The following is a 15,414-nucleotide window of genomic DNA, read 5'->3' as shown; positions in this document are numbered from 1 at the left end:
AAGTGAATAAAGTTTGTGCCATTCGCTCGGCACAGCCATTGTTGTTCTTGCAGAATTTAAAGCGAAAAATGCTTCGTAATACAGCCACGGCAGTAAATCTTAGCATTGCAAATTGACAGTGTAATTATATAGTGCAGTGTAAAAGTAAGGCTGATAATTACAGTGTGTGTGTGTGTGTGTGTGTGTGTGTGTGTTTGTGTGTGAGAGTGAGATTAGGTGGAATGGGATGGTTGGGAGTACGATGGAGGGATGAGATCTTGGCCGTGGTGTAGCAGGAAAGGTGGAGGATAGAAAAAAGAGAGGCTCGCTCTTGTTATCATGGTTTAACTAACGTTAATCCCAAGGGCAGACCTGTGTGCGTGTGTGTGTGTGTGTGTGTGTGTGAGAGAGTGAGTGCGAGCGCATGTGCGCTCTGCGGCACTGCCCTCGGCTGTGTCCACATATGTGTTTGGAATGATAATCAGCATTTGTATCTACAGTAAAGCAACACATCTACATTTAATATTATTTATTTACATAAACTGCAGAGACAGAGACAGAGACAGCAGAGAGTCTAAACACAGTATGTGTGGGTGAAGTGGGATAATGAGCGGTGACTGACAGGCTGTTATTATTTGGTCAGTGTGATGAATTATTTTCATCATACTGGTGCTGAACACTCCTATGATTGGATTTTTACACTGGAGATGGGAGACGTAAATAGATTCATGGAGATGTTTGCTTAGTCTTTACTCTCCATTAGAACGATAATAACTACAAGACAAATTTGGACTCTGTGTTTTCCATATAAAAACTCTGTCACTAATCCAACCAGATGCATTCATATCACTGCAGTGATATTGTCAAGTTGGATTTTTCATTCACTCTGTCCTAAAGGTTGGTCGCACCTTGTAACAATATAGTTTTGTTTTCTTCATCATCAATACAGAGAGAACAGGTATTCCATTTGAGTTTTAAGGAGGTTGGCGAAAGAAAATTAGTGTTTTTCCATCAACAAAATGATGTAATCAGTGGAGTCAATGGAGCCAACAGCGTAAATGAAAACAACAGATCATTTGTCATTGCTGTCATATGAGCATTGTCGGCCCCTGCGCTCCTATCATCAGGATGGCATTGTTTACAAAAATGATTCATATGAGCGTTTTACGACCTGGCGCCTCAATGCTTACAAGAACAGTTAAACATTTTGGGAAACGGATTTGCTTTCTTTCTGAGAGTGAGATGAGAACATGAATACCACGCTCATGTTTGTGTATTAAGTAGGCTGCAGCTCCAGTGGTAGCTAGCTTAGCATAAAGACTGCAAGCAGTGGGAAGCGGCTAGGCTGTCGCTCTCCAAAGTTCAAAAATAACCAACCAACACCTTAACATGACTGTAAAAACAACAATTTGTGGTGTTAGGTGTCATTTTTACCTTTCTGCTAAGCTAAGCTAATCACCCACCGGCTCCAGCTTCATACTTAATGCACAGACATTAGACTGGTATTGATCAGCTCATCTAACTCTTGGAAAAGAAAGTGTATGAACCTATGCTGAACTACTCATAAGGTTTGGTCAAGTTTAGTCAACTAACAGTACTTTGTTAAGGTTAGGGAAGAAACCAATGTTAATTGTTGGTGCAAGATGGGAAGTTGAACAGTAGTCTGTGGAAGTCAGACGCTTTGTATGCCCAACCATTCACCCTAACCTTCTCCCTATGACATTTTATGGAGTATGTGTAACAATGTCACATACTACTTCTGCCTTTGCTTCTGAGAGAGGACTATACATCATGGATCTCAATGCTGCCTGTCACCTAATACAACATTTATTCATATTATCCACACACAAACCATATGATATTTTGGTCAGCTGTACTTATTTTTTTTGGTGTTTGTCGTGAAGTGGAGGCAAGTCATGGTGGGGTGGTAGCAAGAAGGCAATGTTGCATCTGCACTGCAGGAAATAAAACAAGAAGAAAAAGAAGCAAAAACAGTTTTCTACAATGTCACCGTTAATTTGAAAAAAAAAAACATTTTCATTCTCTTTATCTCAACTTTTTCACTTTGACCAAGAGGAAAACATCTAGCTGAAATATTAAGGTTTTTAATGTCTGGTGCATCTGTTCAGGTTTTGTATGTGCTTGTTTGACTTTATACTGAGAGCTGGGGAGTCTTTCTGAGACAACTCATAAACTGCTGAGTTTCCAGATGTCTTAGACCTTCATTTTGAGACTACTGAATTCCTTTAATTCTGATTCCATCTAATCTGGTGATTTTCAGAACAGTTTTATTCAACAAGACTCTGCAATCATGCTTTGTGATTTATCTCAGGAATAAACAATCAAGCAGAGTAGCACAGGAGCTCCTGTGTGGAGGAGTAGCAGTCAGAATATTAAATTGGAAAGATCAGATCTCATTTTATGGTAAATTAATCTATGAAAAAACAGAAGCTCAATAGAAAAATGTGTGATCTCTTCTGGTAAACTCACAGAGAGAAAGAGCACAGCATATTGTTCTCTGTTTGTTCTCTGTTCTGATGAAAGCCAGCAGGCCAAAACAGTCCAGTTGACTTTAACTGTTCTGTAATCATTGAATTGATCAATACAATCTTTTGATTCCACAAAGAGTTGAGAACTAAAAAAGACGAACCATTTCATTTTCACCACTATTTACTAAACAGTAAAGGCCACAAGCTGAAATATTATTACATTTTTACCTCCAGATGGAACATGAATTCCCTGTTCTACCTCGGTCAAAAAACATTTTTAAACAATCCTGCTATGTTAAATAAAATTCAGCAAAGAGTATCAAAGAGACAGGAGATAGCATGTGACCTATACTGCAAAAAAGATAAGCATTTTATTTCTGTACCAGTAATCTATTTAGTCTTACAATAAAAGAAGCAAGTAAATAAACACATTATTATGCCTTATTTCAAGTTTGGATTTAAGTTAAATTCTGTCATCCCATTGCCAGACTTTTCATTCCACAAAGTTAGGGTCTCCCTGCCTGATAAATGCCTACGTTTTTCAAACTCCACATCTCCACTTTGTAACACAAGCTTTCTGTTATAAATCTGTAGTCTCCAAGCCCAATCCCATTTTCTCAGACTTAAAGCTCCTCCAGAGCCACAGAAAACATTATACAGCCATTTTCACAGGCTGAGTAGTACTCTTGGCACTAATTTTAATGTATAAAATTGTTGGAGTAGACCTTTAAGAAAACAAGACAGATTACTAAAGCCTTACTAGTGGCTGAGAGGCTGCAAAGTCTGTGTTCAAAATGTTGAATGGAACAAACAGAATGCTATTGAATTTCCTTTGGTGGTGCTTTACCAACAGTATGTATGTATGTGGTCATTAGAATCAAAAGATTTTATTCACATCAGACAATGAATGGATTTTGATGGCAATCTACCGAGATCATGAAAAAAAGAGAGTTGATCAAGTGGAAATTTTGACTTGAAGGTGATGCTAGAAGAAAGGCCAGAGGGTAAGCACAATCATTAGTAATCTGGAGACCTTTCCAGTGTGATTTATTAGTGTGAACAAATATGCTGATAACCATTCTTTGTCCCATTGTTAAATCTAAATTTCTCATTAAATACATTCTGGTCATTTTGTTGGATAACATTTACAAAAACAAATCTGAAATCAGTTTTATTAACACAATAAGTAATTTTACTTATTCGAGTTGTTCCTTACCTGCCATGTCGGTGGCGAAGGGTCGGTCTGGTCTCCAGCCGGTGTACCAGCCCACAACTTTACCCCCGGACACCAGGGGGCGCTCATATGCTCTGCCACCTACAAATCCCACAGGCCAAACAGACACACCTCGAGTACTACGCATCTGAAAAAAGGAAGAAGGAAAGGGGTTTGTTCAGTTATTACATACAGTAACGTTACACATCTGCATTCACTCAAGCTGAACACATACACACATCATTTTCATACAATTCAAGTGTAAAGATGGTTGGTAGAACCAAATGAGACTAAGTTAAACACAAAGCTGTCCACTGTCCTCTGACATATTGGAGGAATTCATTTAAGAGTTTCAGGCGTAAACGTCCAGCAGACTGGGGATTTTTGAATATAGTCTCCTCTGTGACGAACTGAAACCTGACCAAAGCCATTTGACAGTTGTATTATTTAAAAACAGCAGGCAGGAGGCAGATCTGCTCTAACACTCTCCTCTTTGGGGCTGGTTAAAAGCATGTTTTGCTGCAGTAACAACAGCTGCGACGCCATCTAAAGCCAGACTTTTTGCTGGTCCACATTCAGTTTTCTTGTCAATCGCAAGACAAGTTCTGCAAAAGCAAACGAGACATGATGTCTGAGCCTACAGGCAATGTCCACTCTGAGTGGATGCAATAAAGTCAAAAACCCCAGAAAGTCAGTGAACACACTGGTGACGTTGATTCTGAAATGAACTTGTGTGTCAGTGCGCATGAGTGATTAGAGATCTTTAATTTCATCTGAAATGTGGGTGAGAGCAGCATGCAGGGACTCTGTGGCTAACTGAATAGAAGACTAAATGAAACTGTGCTGCGCAGAGCTGTCTTCCATTTTCACAGTGAATGAATTTGCACACAGCCGGAAGCAGTGCGACGAGAAATGAAACGGAGAGAGAGAGCGAGATAAAAGACAGAGAGAAAGAGTGGACTCTTGTGAGGACGGCTGAGTTTTTGTGTTGGAGTATGAGACATCTGTATCTTGGCTTTGTGTGTGGATGCGTATGTGTGTGTGTGTGTGTGATTCTATTTTCCAACCCCGGCCACCCTGAAGCCCATTCATTCAGACACTGCTCCTCATCGTTCACCCAAACAGCCTCCAGCCAGTCGCTCATGACAAAACAACAGAACAAAACCAAATCAGTAAGCAGCACTGCATTACTGCACACAGACATCACACTGAGTTCTAGCCTTTAAAGCCACGGGAAACCAAGTGTATGTTTAGCACGATGTATGGAGAGGATTTAGAGTTCTGTTGCAAACTTCCAAGCAATCATGGAGGAGGAGACCTGGCTGTGTGCACAGAATAGCTGAGTACAGAACATGGTCTGTAGAAAAATAAAAATACCCCAAAGAGTATTTATTTCAACTAAAATATATTTATTGGTGAATAATTTAGGAGAAATCTGACATTTTTGCCATGTTCTTCTAGCTTGATAAATTTAAGCAAAAACATATGACAGCCCAGTGAGTGTCCAATCAGGAGAAGGTTCATGTTGATGTATTAGTGATAGGGCGAACTGTCGATCTGCCATTGACAGCCTAATTAAATGATGTCTGGCTCAAGCAAAGTGCATATTGAGCCTTGCCAGAGCTCAATGACAGAGGCAAAACTGCAGACAGTAGAAACCCTGCACACTGTCAGCACTGAGTTTATGAGAGACAAGGTTTTAGTCATGGATCAGGCATCAAATTCACAATGTGAAACAACATAGTTTTGTACTTAAGCCACAGGCTGTAACAACCAATCAAAAAGCAGTACCAAATCTCAAACCACCCGAGCCAAATCTCAAACACCTGAGACAATTATTACATCAACAACATGTTGATGTGAGATTTGTTCCCCTGTTGTTTCACATTGTGAATTTGATGCCCGGTCCATGAAAGAAACCTGTCTCTGATAAACTCTGTTTGCTGACAGTGTGCTGACAGTGTGTGGGATTTCACAATTTCATTTAAGCACTTAGTTTAAGTAGGTGGCATGTTGAAATTATCCAACCCTAAACAATTTTATTTTTCAGTGGAAAATATTTCTTGATTAAAATCAGTGACACAGAACACAATAAACAGTTCGTGATTTGATTCTGTTTATAGTTAAAGTGTTTTAGAAACACAGTCAGCTTCTTACAGTTACTGTGGCCCACGCTATGTTAGACCTGATAACAATATCAGATCATAGTCTGTTTGTCCTAGATGTTGACCATCAAACACCAGTAGTACTCAACCCAGGATATACAAAACGAGAACGACATTATAAAAATTACATCCCACTTATGGGACAAAATCTCAAATGAAGGATTCCTTTGCTATCAAGTGTCATTGTTTGATTCTCTACATTGTAGTAAGTATTGAAATGTTATTTAACTTCTCATGTAAAAGCATTACAGAAAAAAAATATGCTGATAACTGATCAGCCAAAGCAAAATCAGTCTAATTTATACATGTAGTGATGTGACATGTTCTTGCTTATTACTCCACTGCAGTTTGAGTGTATGTCCGATGAGAGCCGAGTCTCCTGAACAAAAGTGCCAAGGTAGCATGTCCATAAGAGACGAAGGGATAGACACGAGAGTAGAGCAAGCTGGCAACTGATGGCTACTTAGCACACCCGCCATTGAAGTATTAATGTCTTATGACCGACATAATACCGCCACTACCGTTAGGAACACCGTCTGGTTTGGCAGAGCTAACTCTGCCAAACCAGACGGTGTTCCTAACGGTTCCACAAGGAGCCACTGTACATACTGATGATATTGTCCTCCATCGCCTCAACTCCGACAGGCATGACGCAGAGATTGAGATTATGGACGCATTTAGAGGTCACCTCATGATTGACGACTCCCTTCAAGAGCAACTTCTAGCTGAAGGGACCAAATTGTGCAATGAGATAACTTCTGTTATGAATTGGCGCTATATAAATAAAATTGAATTGAAATGAATTGAATTGAAAATTGGTGCAGTTCAGTCTCAAACCAACTGGGCTCACGACCACATTTGCTAATCAAATAAGCAGGTCGGCACCTTGTCAGGAACACCCAATCAGTGCAATCGCCCTCAGGCGCCTCCTTAGTGGCTGGATCATTACGACAATTGTTGCACACGTAATGTACAATACATTAAGACGCTGCAGGCCAAACTGGACTCACTCCTGTTTGTTCAGCCACGTTTCCATGCACAGTTCAGCAACCATCCCACAGACTAGCCCCAATCCTGCAAAGGAGCAAGGCTAACTAACTGCTAACCACCTTTCCTCTGCTCTTCTCTTTTCTTCCTCTTTCAAGCTCTACTTTCATGATCCGATGCTTCCATCGTGACTCAGAGCATTTAAGAACTGTGTGCGGTTAATGATTCGTCTGATTGGAATACTGAATTATATGTGCCATGTATGTGTAGTTTAGTTAGTTAGAAGTCTGCCCAGACTTAGGCTCTAGAGTGTGAGCAGACACTAATTCCTTTAACTGTGAATTGTTAACCTCTTTTCCCATTCTAAGGAACGCAAGGACTATGTAACGCCATGTTACCCCTCCACAAGGAACTGTTCGGCCTCAGTGTTGCTCTGAAGGCTGTGATCAGAACCCCACCCTCCATTGCAAAGAGGGGATGTTGGATCTCGCCTAGCCTCACCACATGCGATGGACAAAAGACAGGCCTACCTGGAAAGGCCAAAACTTGACTGAGAAACAAAGAACAGACAGTAGAAAGGCGCCAAGCCGACACAGCCGTTAATTCACACCTAGATGAAAAACTGAGGCGAAATCTCGCTTGAAGCCAACGCAAGATCCCAGTTGAATCCAAAACTGGATTCCCACTGGACGGGACACACAAAACAGCGCATGAAATCCCGGTGCACGGTTATGACGACACCAACTCTATAAAGCCTGGCGCCCCACACTGCCCGTTGTCTTTTCACGCCATTGGGCCGTTTAACTGTGCCAGCTGTAGCCACTGTGGGAGCTAATAACTGTGCTTTATCAGACTAAGGTCCAGTAACACAGCCACTGGACGAAAGTCTGCTGCTGGATTACTGTGTGATAAAGGGACAACAATTACACTTTGCCACGGCATTTGAGATTCCTCATGCCTTACTCTGTGTGCTTTCCTCTCTCTTTCTATTGTCCCACACATACACACACACACACACACACATCCTACATGCTTGCTGACTGTATGCTCATTGTGTTTAGACTAGACGATAGTGGTTGTTAGCTGAAGTTATTGATAATCAGTGTTAAGGTTAAATAAATGCTACTGTATCTTTTAAAGAGCAGTTGCCTGGTCATTGTGTGTACGTATTGTGATAATAGCTGGTTGCGACAGTCAGTGCTCAGACCTCAGCCTTCATTGTCTATTATTAATGTAAGAAAATTTTTAGGTGGACAGCCACCTTTGAGACTGTTCTTCACATTCGGTTATTGGTCCCTGATCCCAGGGTGGTGCCCCGTAATTATTCATCTATATTAATAATTTTGACAATATTAATAATTGTATTAATATTCATAAATATATTTGATATTTCTGCTAATAACCAAACCTGCCCTACCAGATAGAGTAGTAGTACCTGCCCTATCATTTAGATTGTGTTTGTTTGCAAATTGTGAAGAGTTCATTTGTAGAAATTTTAACTTGTGAAACAGTGAAACAGTAGTGTCAAAAATTCTGAAAACAATCTACAAATAGAATATGACACACATGTGCAGACAAGTCATTTTGCATTTATTCAAATTCTGGTTTTCAAGTACAAGTCACTGGTTTTTATTTGTGGATCATGAAGAGCTTGTTTGTGAATTTTAAATCTATTTGAAGATCGTTTATATGTGTGTGTGTTTTATATATATATACAGTATATATATATATATATACATTTGTGACTCATAGTCTGTGCATTTACAATGATACTCACACCGATTTACCCCCATAGCTCTTTCTCTCCAAATGTGCCAGGCTCGGGTGGAGTGCAGTGGTTATGGCGTCTTCAATGGAGCAGTTAGGGCGGTATGAAAACTGGAACCTCAGTTGAGAGTGCCTCGAACCATCCAAAATAGTTGTTGAGCTCATTGAAGAAGTCAGTGTTGTCATCACAGGGTGGTGACGCAGTCTTATAGTCTGTGATCGTTTGGATCCCCTTCCCTATGTGCCTGGTGTGCCTGGAGTCATAGAAGTGACTTTGCTTTGCTACCCTGATGGCTCGGTTCAGGTTGGCTCTCGCTGATCTGAGGGCCACCATGTCACCGGATTTGAAGGCAGCATCTCGTACTCTCAACATCGCACACGCCTCAGAGGTGAGCCAGGGTTTGTGGTTAGCACGGGTGGTGATGTTCTTGGTGACACAGACATCGTCTATGTACTTACATATGTATCCGGACACAGACTCAGCATACTCCCCCAGGCTGATATGTTGTAGGTTGTAGTTCAAGTTTTTTTTTTATTTGAGAGATAAACAATGTTTTCTTAACCTCAGTATCCTGACGTTTAGAGGAGTTGCTAAATATAGGCAGTCATAGCAAATTAATGGCACAGAAAATAACATTTTCTCATAGCAGTTTTCTTCACTTTAAATGGTCCAAAACCGGCTAAAAAATAGGCTCCATGGAAAAGCATCCAGTAGTGAAAGTGAGGTTGCATGTTATCTGTACATCCACAGGCACATTTATTCAGAATTTACACTGGTTTTGGTTTGGTTTTTCGCTGCCTGGGGGCTTTTTGCCTTTAAATCCAGTGTGTCCTTATTTTGTTGACATGGAATGTCTGTGTCCTCTTGTGCGCACAGAGCAGAAACTAACTAATCAACCTTCGGAGGTAAGGAGACAAAAACAAACACTCTGCACAGAGAAAGTACTGACAGGTGCTCACTCTGAGGACAGACAGGATGGACATCTATCTGAAACATGCATCTATAATAACATGTTTAATAAAACAACACAAAGTGGGAGGTAACCAGCCCGCATGTGTTAAGCCTGTATGTTTAAGATTTTTTTCATTTCAGTTTTGAGCAGCAGCTGAGCTTGTTGCAGGTTTAAAAATCCTCGAATATGTGGATCATATTCTTTATTCTGCTGTAATATTTCCATGCTAGTTTTACATTTAATTATAGATATTTAACTATATACATGTACTACATCTGTCAGTTGTTTATACTGAAGATACGTTCTCTTCTTTCCATCTCTTTTGCCCCGCACCCTAACACCGCTCTCTCCTGCCAGGGCCCCGGAGCGATGCCAGCAGCTTTGAAGCCCTTTCACTGTTAATACCGTGGCCCCTTGAGTTTGCCTGTGTGACGCTAAAACCCTTCCCCCTCGTTTCTCTTTTGCTGCTGTCTGCCTTTCTCTCTCAGGTCATTTTTCAAAGACTCCAGCTCCTTTGCTTTGTGAAAACACAGATGAAAAGACAAGGAGAGAAGGAAGAAGAAAGAGAGGCTGTTGGTCGTTCACAGATCATTCCTGGAGTACGATCGTTATTTTGGCTTAGCGGTTAAGTCCTAGTTTGACTGCTAATGATCTCCTGGTTTGAATGCTGCGCCTCAAAGCTCAGTACAGTGTCACACATTATTAGAGCATTAGAATGGAAATAGGGTCCGTGGGTAGGCAAACATATTCAGAAACGCTGGCTGGACTTACAAGGGGCCCAATTTTATAACACTTTGAAGACCAACATTTTGATTTTTTCCTGCTTAAAAAAATCGGGCTCTTTAGTGGATAAATGCTTCACATCTTTCACATAACATATAATCATCTGACCCATTTTTTTTTTATTTAAAAAAAAATTGGTAGCAAGGTGTTACAGTTATGAAAGAAAGCAGGATTCTGTCATTTTTTGCCTCAAGTTTTGGTGGTTTAGAACAAATCATTTTCACATTCGCTGCTGTTTTCCTAGTCTGAAAATCAGAAGCGGAGACCAATGACAGCTCAGCGAGTTATTTGAATCAGATGCAGGAAGGGTTTATGCTGATGTCTGATTGAAGGAGTAAGATGTCAATAATCCATTGTATGGCCTAGTTAAGATGACATCTGTCTCAAACAAATGTCTGTTGAGCTTCTCCAGACTGCATTAATGAGTGAGATGAAAACTGGGCTGGCAGTGCCAGGCTACATCAACAGCACATTTTACTGCTTACCCTCTTGTTGTCTTTATAGCTTTCATTTATCCATTATAACTGGACTGTGGCCAGGCTACGCAGTTATCTGTGTATAAAGTGAGTCTGTCTATCTAGGGTGGCAGTGTTATTAGACCCAGAATCACACACCTTCCAGATCTTCTGGGTCTGAGGTAAAAATCAGATTAAAATGACAAGTTAATCTTTGCCCCCGCATACAGAGGAAGCATTTGACAGGCAGTAATGATCAGGGGGTGTCCAAGTTCAGCATCAGTTTAATCAAGCACAATCTTTTAACAACATGATATCATAGGATTAAAAAAAGGTATATTAAACCCGCTTTGTAGACAGTTTTGATCTGATATCAGAAAGATACTGTATTTCGGTCCTGATGCAAGTAGCAGCTGACTACAGATGTTGTCTCAATTTTCATTTTCAACGTTGGTGCAGGCCGTCTTATCAGCAACAACTCAATGTCAAAATGTTTGCTGGGAGCCGAACAAAGCTGTGGGGTGACTGTTTCAACAGATGGTGCATTATTCTGCTCGGTGGCGACTGCTTTAGCACATGCTGGTTTTCATGCCACCATCTGTAGTTTACTGCTGGCACAGGAAAAGTTTGCAACACAAACTTCTAGTTATACCTTTATTCAAACAGGGATGGTTGGTTGAGCATACACTACATGCTGTTATACAGCAATGCCCTGTTGGCAGGTACAATGACAAATAAATCAAATAATGTGACAAGAACAGACACAAGGAAATAGTAAACTGAATAGGAGCTCAATTAAAGCAGTTAGAGCAAGGTATGGGCAGATTTGTTGAGAATAGTCTGAAGTTTTAGGGGAGTCTAAGCCTTCTGATTTGTATGTGGATTTGCAGATTATTCCATGAGCCCGGATTGATAACAATAAAAGCAGTCTTTCCTAAATCCGGTGTGGTATATGGTGCAGGAAGAGTCAACAAGTCCAGTATGGGGTTAGGTTCAGTGCCAACCAAAGTTCCATAGACGCATAAAATATGGAAGTTTTCAGGCTTTTTTCTACATGAATACAAATGGTTCACATCTGCATGCAGTGACAAGTATTGTAATTATCTCCAGTAATGAACCAAAGGGCTGAATGGTAAAAGTGGAGGCAGCAGCATTTCTATAAATGACATACAAGCACTCTAGAACAGAGAGGAAAACTGCTTCAACAATCCTCTTTTTACATCTCAGAGAAAATCTGCTTTTATAAGCTAAGTTTCTGTTGCAAGATCTTTAAATGTACATTTCTCATAAGGCCAGATGCCAAGATATTTATATTCTGTGACCCAGTCACCCAGTAGTATGCAAATGATTATAATCTATCTCTGGATCTTCTGAGCAGCAGAAATGGAAATGGAAATAATGGAAAGGTTAAACATATATGTAATATGCTCTGTGATGACAGGTGTAGATAGATGTAAAAACATCTATGGCATAACATAAACGACTTCAGTACATCAGCAGCAGTGAAAGGTTACGAGCTATTTGTGTGATCACCCTCAGACAAATGGCTAGCAGCAGGAAAATGTCTGTTGAAAGCTGATCGCAGATCATTCTGAATTAATGATAAACAGTAATCAGATTTCATATATAGGGAGGTAAAGATTTATTGAATTTGCCTCTAAGTAGGAACTTGTGAGGAAGCGTGAGTAGTATCCTGACTTGGCAGCTCTGACTACAGCTGTGCATTCATTCCTTTAACGCCTAAATGCTAACCAGTGAGTTGGTTCCTGTTTCTGGCTGTTGCCCAGATTTTCTTTACTGCCAATTCAGGAGTAAACCAGGAACTCAGTCTATCTTTTATTAATTGATTTTACTATCATCTCATGTTTTTTTGCCGCTAAAAAACCACTTCCTGCTTTTTCATAACAGTTATTCCCACTTTGGGTTGTCATTGTTAGGGGATTTTATACCTTTATCTCAGAAAAAAAAGAGTTCTTTAGGGTTTAAAGAATGAGTTCCACACTAACACTCACCAACACTGCAACATTCTTGGGAAAGCATGGAGTTGAACAAAAAAAATCAACACAATCTTGAATGTAATCTTCTGCACAGAAAGGCTTCTGTTTTGGGGAGTGTGTGGGAGTGTGGGTGTACATGCGTTTTAATGCTTATTTTTCATTGGAAGTTGAGTAAAAATCCATATATCTTTAAGGCAACGTACAAATAGTTGTTACAGTTGGAGGGGAAGCACACACCCAATCTTTTTAGGCTGGGATGTAGCTCTGTGAAATCAATACAGTGTATTCATCACAGCAAGCAACAGCAAAATGATAAAGTTGTATAAAGAAAGGGGTTTAAAAGGAAGAACAATTGTCCTTCCTGGAAGAATAGTAAGTGTGTAAAAACAGCTAGATGCCACTCCTGATGTCAGTCTTGTATTGTGTCACTACAGAGCAGGATTAAGGTCCCAGAGAGGCTATGAGTCCTGCATGTAATGTAGTATCCTGTCCATATCCGAGAACACAAACAACTCTGTCAGAAAGCCAGAAACCATAGAGCTCACCCTTATGATCAGGTTTGCCATCAAGAACAAACTCTGCAGCTCCCCCACAGGGACTGAACTGGGGAAGGAAAAATAGTAAAGGTTGCCGTGAGAGCACAGAGTGGGATTTTCTGGAGATAAAGTATTTGTTCTAGTCCTGAAGTGCCATGGCTCCACAAGGAATACATCACTCCTTGGGGTGTAAAAACTCAACAAATTCTGTGTGTCCACATATTCAGTCTCCTTTTCATTGTCTGTGAAGCAGCTACACATTTTAAAGCTGAAGAGAACAGTCTTAGTTTATTGGTTTCTGGTGCAAGACAAATCATTTACTTATTGGACATAAATACATTTTCACATGTTAAACACTGACTGGAGATCCCAATATAGTACATGATTTAAGCATTCACATTAATGGAGTTCTTTCTAAGGGCAAAGCTAAATTGCACATCAGCAGCAGGCACTTCGGCCCTGTGTCAAGTCTTCAAATTTTGTATTTTAATAGTAATAATCCACACTATATTGATATTCTGTACACAAAGTTAAATTTTTTGTCCAGATTTTGTGGGTTTTCCCCCAGATTTTCATGTCAAGTAAATTATATTTATGTAGCCCAAAATCACAAATCTTCAGAGCCCTTGAGGTCCGATAGACTGCACACACGAAAACCCCTATACAGCCTCCCTAAAAATCACAAAACTGCCAGAAAGGGCTTTTCAATCTGTATACATACAACACTGTCATTCCTTGCACCCATATTAGACATTTTTCAAAGCACTGGTGAAATCAAATTTCGTTAACAACGGCTCAGTTGGGGCTCCCCGGTATCTCACCTGGTAGAGTGAGCCCAGGTTTGATTCCAGCCCAAGCCCTTTGCTGCATGTCATCCCTCTGCCTCTTCAGCTATTACTATCATAATAAAGCAGAAATGCCAAAAACAAATCTTAAAAAAAAAAAAAAACAATGGCTCAGTTAATCCATGCCAGTGGGCAGGCCCCTGGAATTACTTCACCTAAATGGAATCTTCAATGTTAACAATTTCACTTGTGTTTTTCCTGCTGTGACAAACCAAAATGTCTGCTGTGAAAAAGGTCTATTTGGAGAAGGAAAAACTTTAAAGGGGAAAAGAAAAAGCAGGAAGAGCAACAGAGGAGGGGTCTTACAATAGATGTTTTATATACAGAGTAGACAGAAATAAAAATAATAAAATCACAATATGGAGAAACAGAATGATAACATATGGTTTGGATCAGAGAAGATGTCAAGCAAATTCAAGGTGGCGCCAAGACAAGCACGGGTATGACCTGGACCCCAAAACCTCCTCTGTGCCACTACCATCTCCTGGTGTCTTCCATGATCACAAATATATATAACAGCAACACTATGTTTGTCTCACCATCATCTGTCCTCAGTGTTGGTGGTAAGAGACAGAGAGGAGTATTCTAAAAAAGTAATAAGGTGTCCTAGAAGAGGGAGTTCTTGTCTAAAATAGTGTTAAAAGAGTTCAGTTAATTTTGCTGCTGTACACCACAAGTAAAATATGTACACATGCTGGTTGGCAATTCAAGGAGATAAATATCTAAATGATCATTTATATATTTTTCAGCAGAGGTAGAGCATAGTCATTGTTTTGCAAGATACAAGTAAGACTCAAGTCTTGGCTATAAAGTATACCAACAAGTTCCAAGTCCAAATCCTAAACTTTGTGTTTCATGTTCTGAGCAAGTTATAAGTTGTAAGTTTATGTTTGCTGGTGTGCACTGCCAAACGCACCTTTCCCTCCTGCTTGCGCATGATTGGCTGCTGAATTGATTCAAAGTTTATCTATCGGCAGGAAAATTAAGAGTTAATTCGGTGCACATTTAAAATTAATTTTTATTACTGTAATCTTTGGGCTTGGGAGTTGGATTTTGTTGAGTCTAAAGTCACCAGAGTCTAAGCCATGTGACTCAAGTCCACAGGTCTGCAATCTAGTACACCTATTGAGAGTGAAATGGAATTAAATCCATATGTGAAAAATGTTTTGAATATGACTGTTGAAGTGAAAGTCAAAGATGGGAATGATTCCAGGAAAATGTCATGTCATGCTATGGAAACGGCTG

General features: G+C 40.1%; 1 protein-coding gene across 1 annotated transcript in view; it reads right to left on the bottom strand.

Annotated features, from left to right (window-relative positions):
- Positions 1-15,414, bottom strand: part of b3gat2 (beta-1,3-glucuronyltransferase 2 (glucuronosyltransferase S)) — a 65,025-nt gene that overhangs the window by 32,495 nt on the left and 17,116 nt on the right. Inside the window, exon 2 of the mRNA XM_044214004.1 lies at positions 3,685-3,829. Coding sequence (XP_044069939.1) covers positions 3,685-3,829 — 145 coding nt within the window. The remainder of the gene's footprint in view (positions 1-3,684; positions 3,830-15,414) is intronic.

The sequence above is a fragment of the Siniperca chuatsi genome, linkage group LG11 (assembly GCF_020085105.1).
Source record: "Siniperca chuatsi isolate FFG_IHB_CAS linkage group LG11, ASM2008510v1, whole genome shotgun sequence".
Lineage (NCBI taxonomy): Eukaryota > Metazoa > Chordata > Actinopteri > Centrarchiformes > Sinipercidae > Siniperca > Siniperca chuatsi.
The sequence above is the reverse complement of the archived record's forward strand: the minus strand, read 5'-3'. Positions and strand labels throughout refer to the sequence as shown.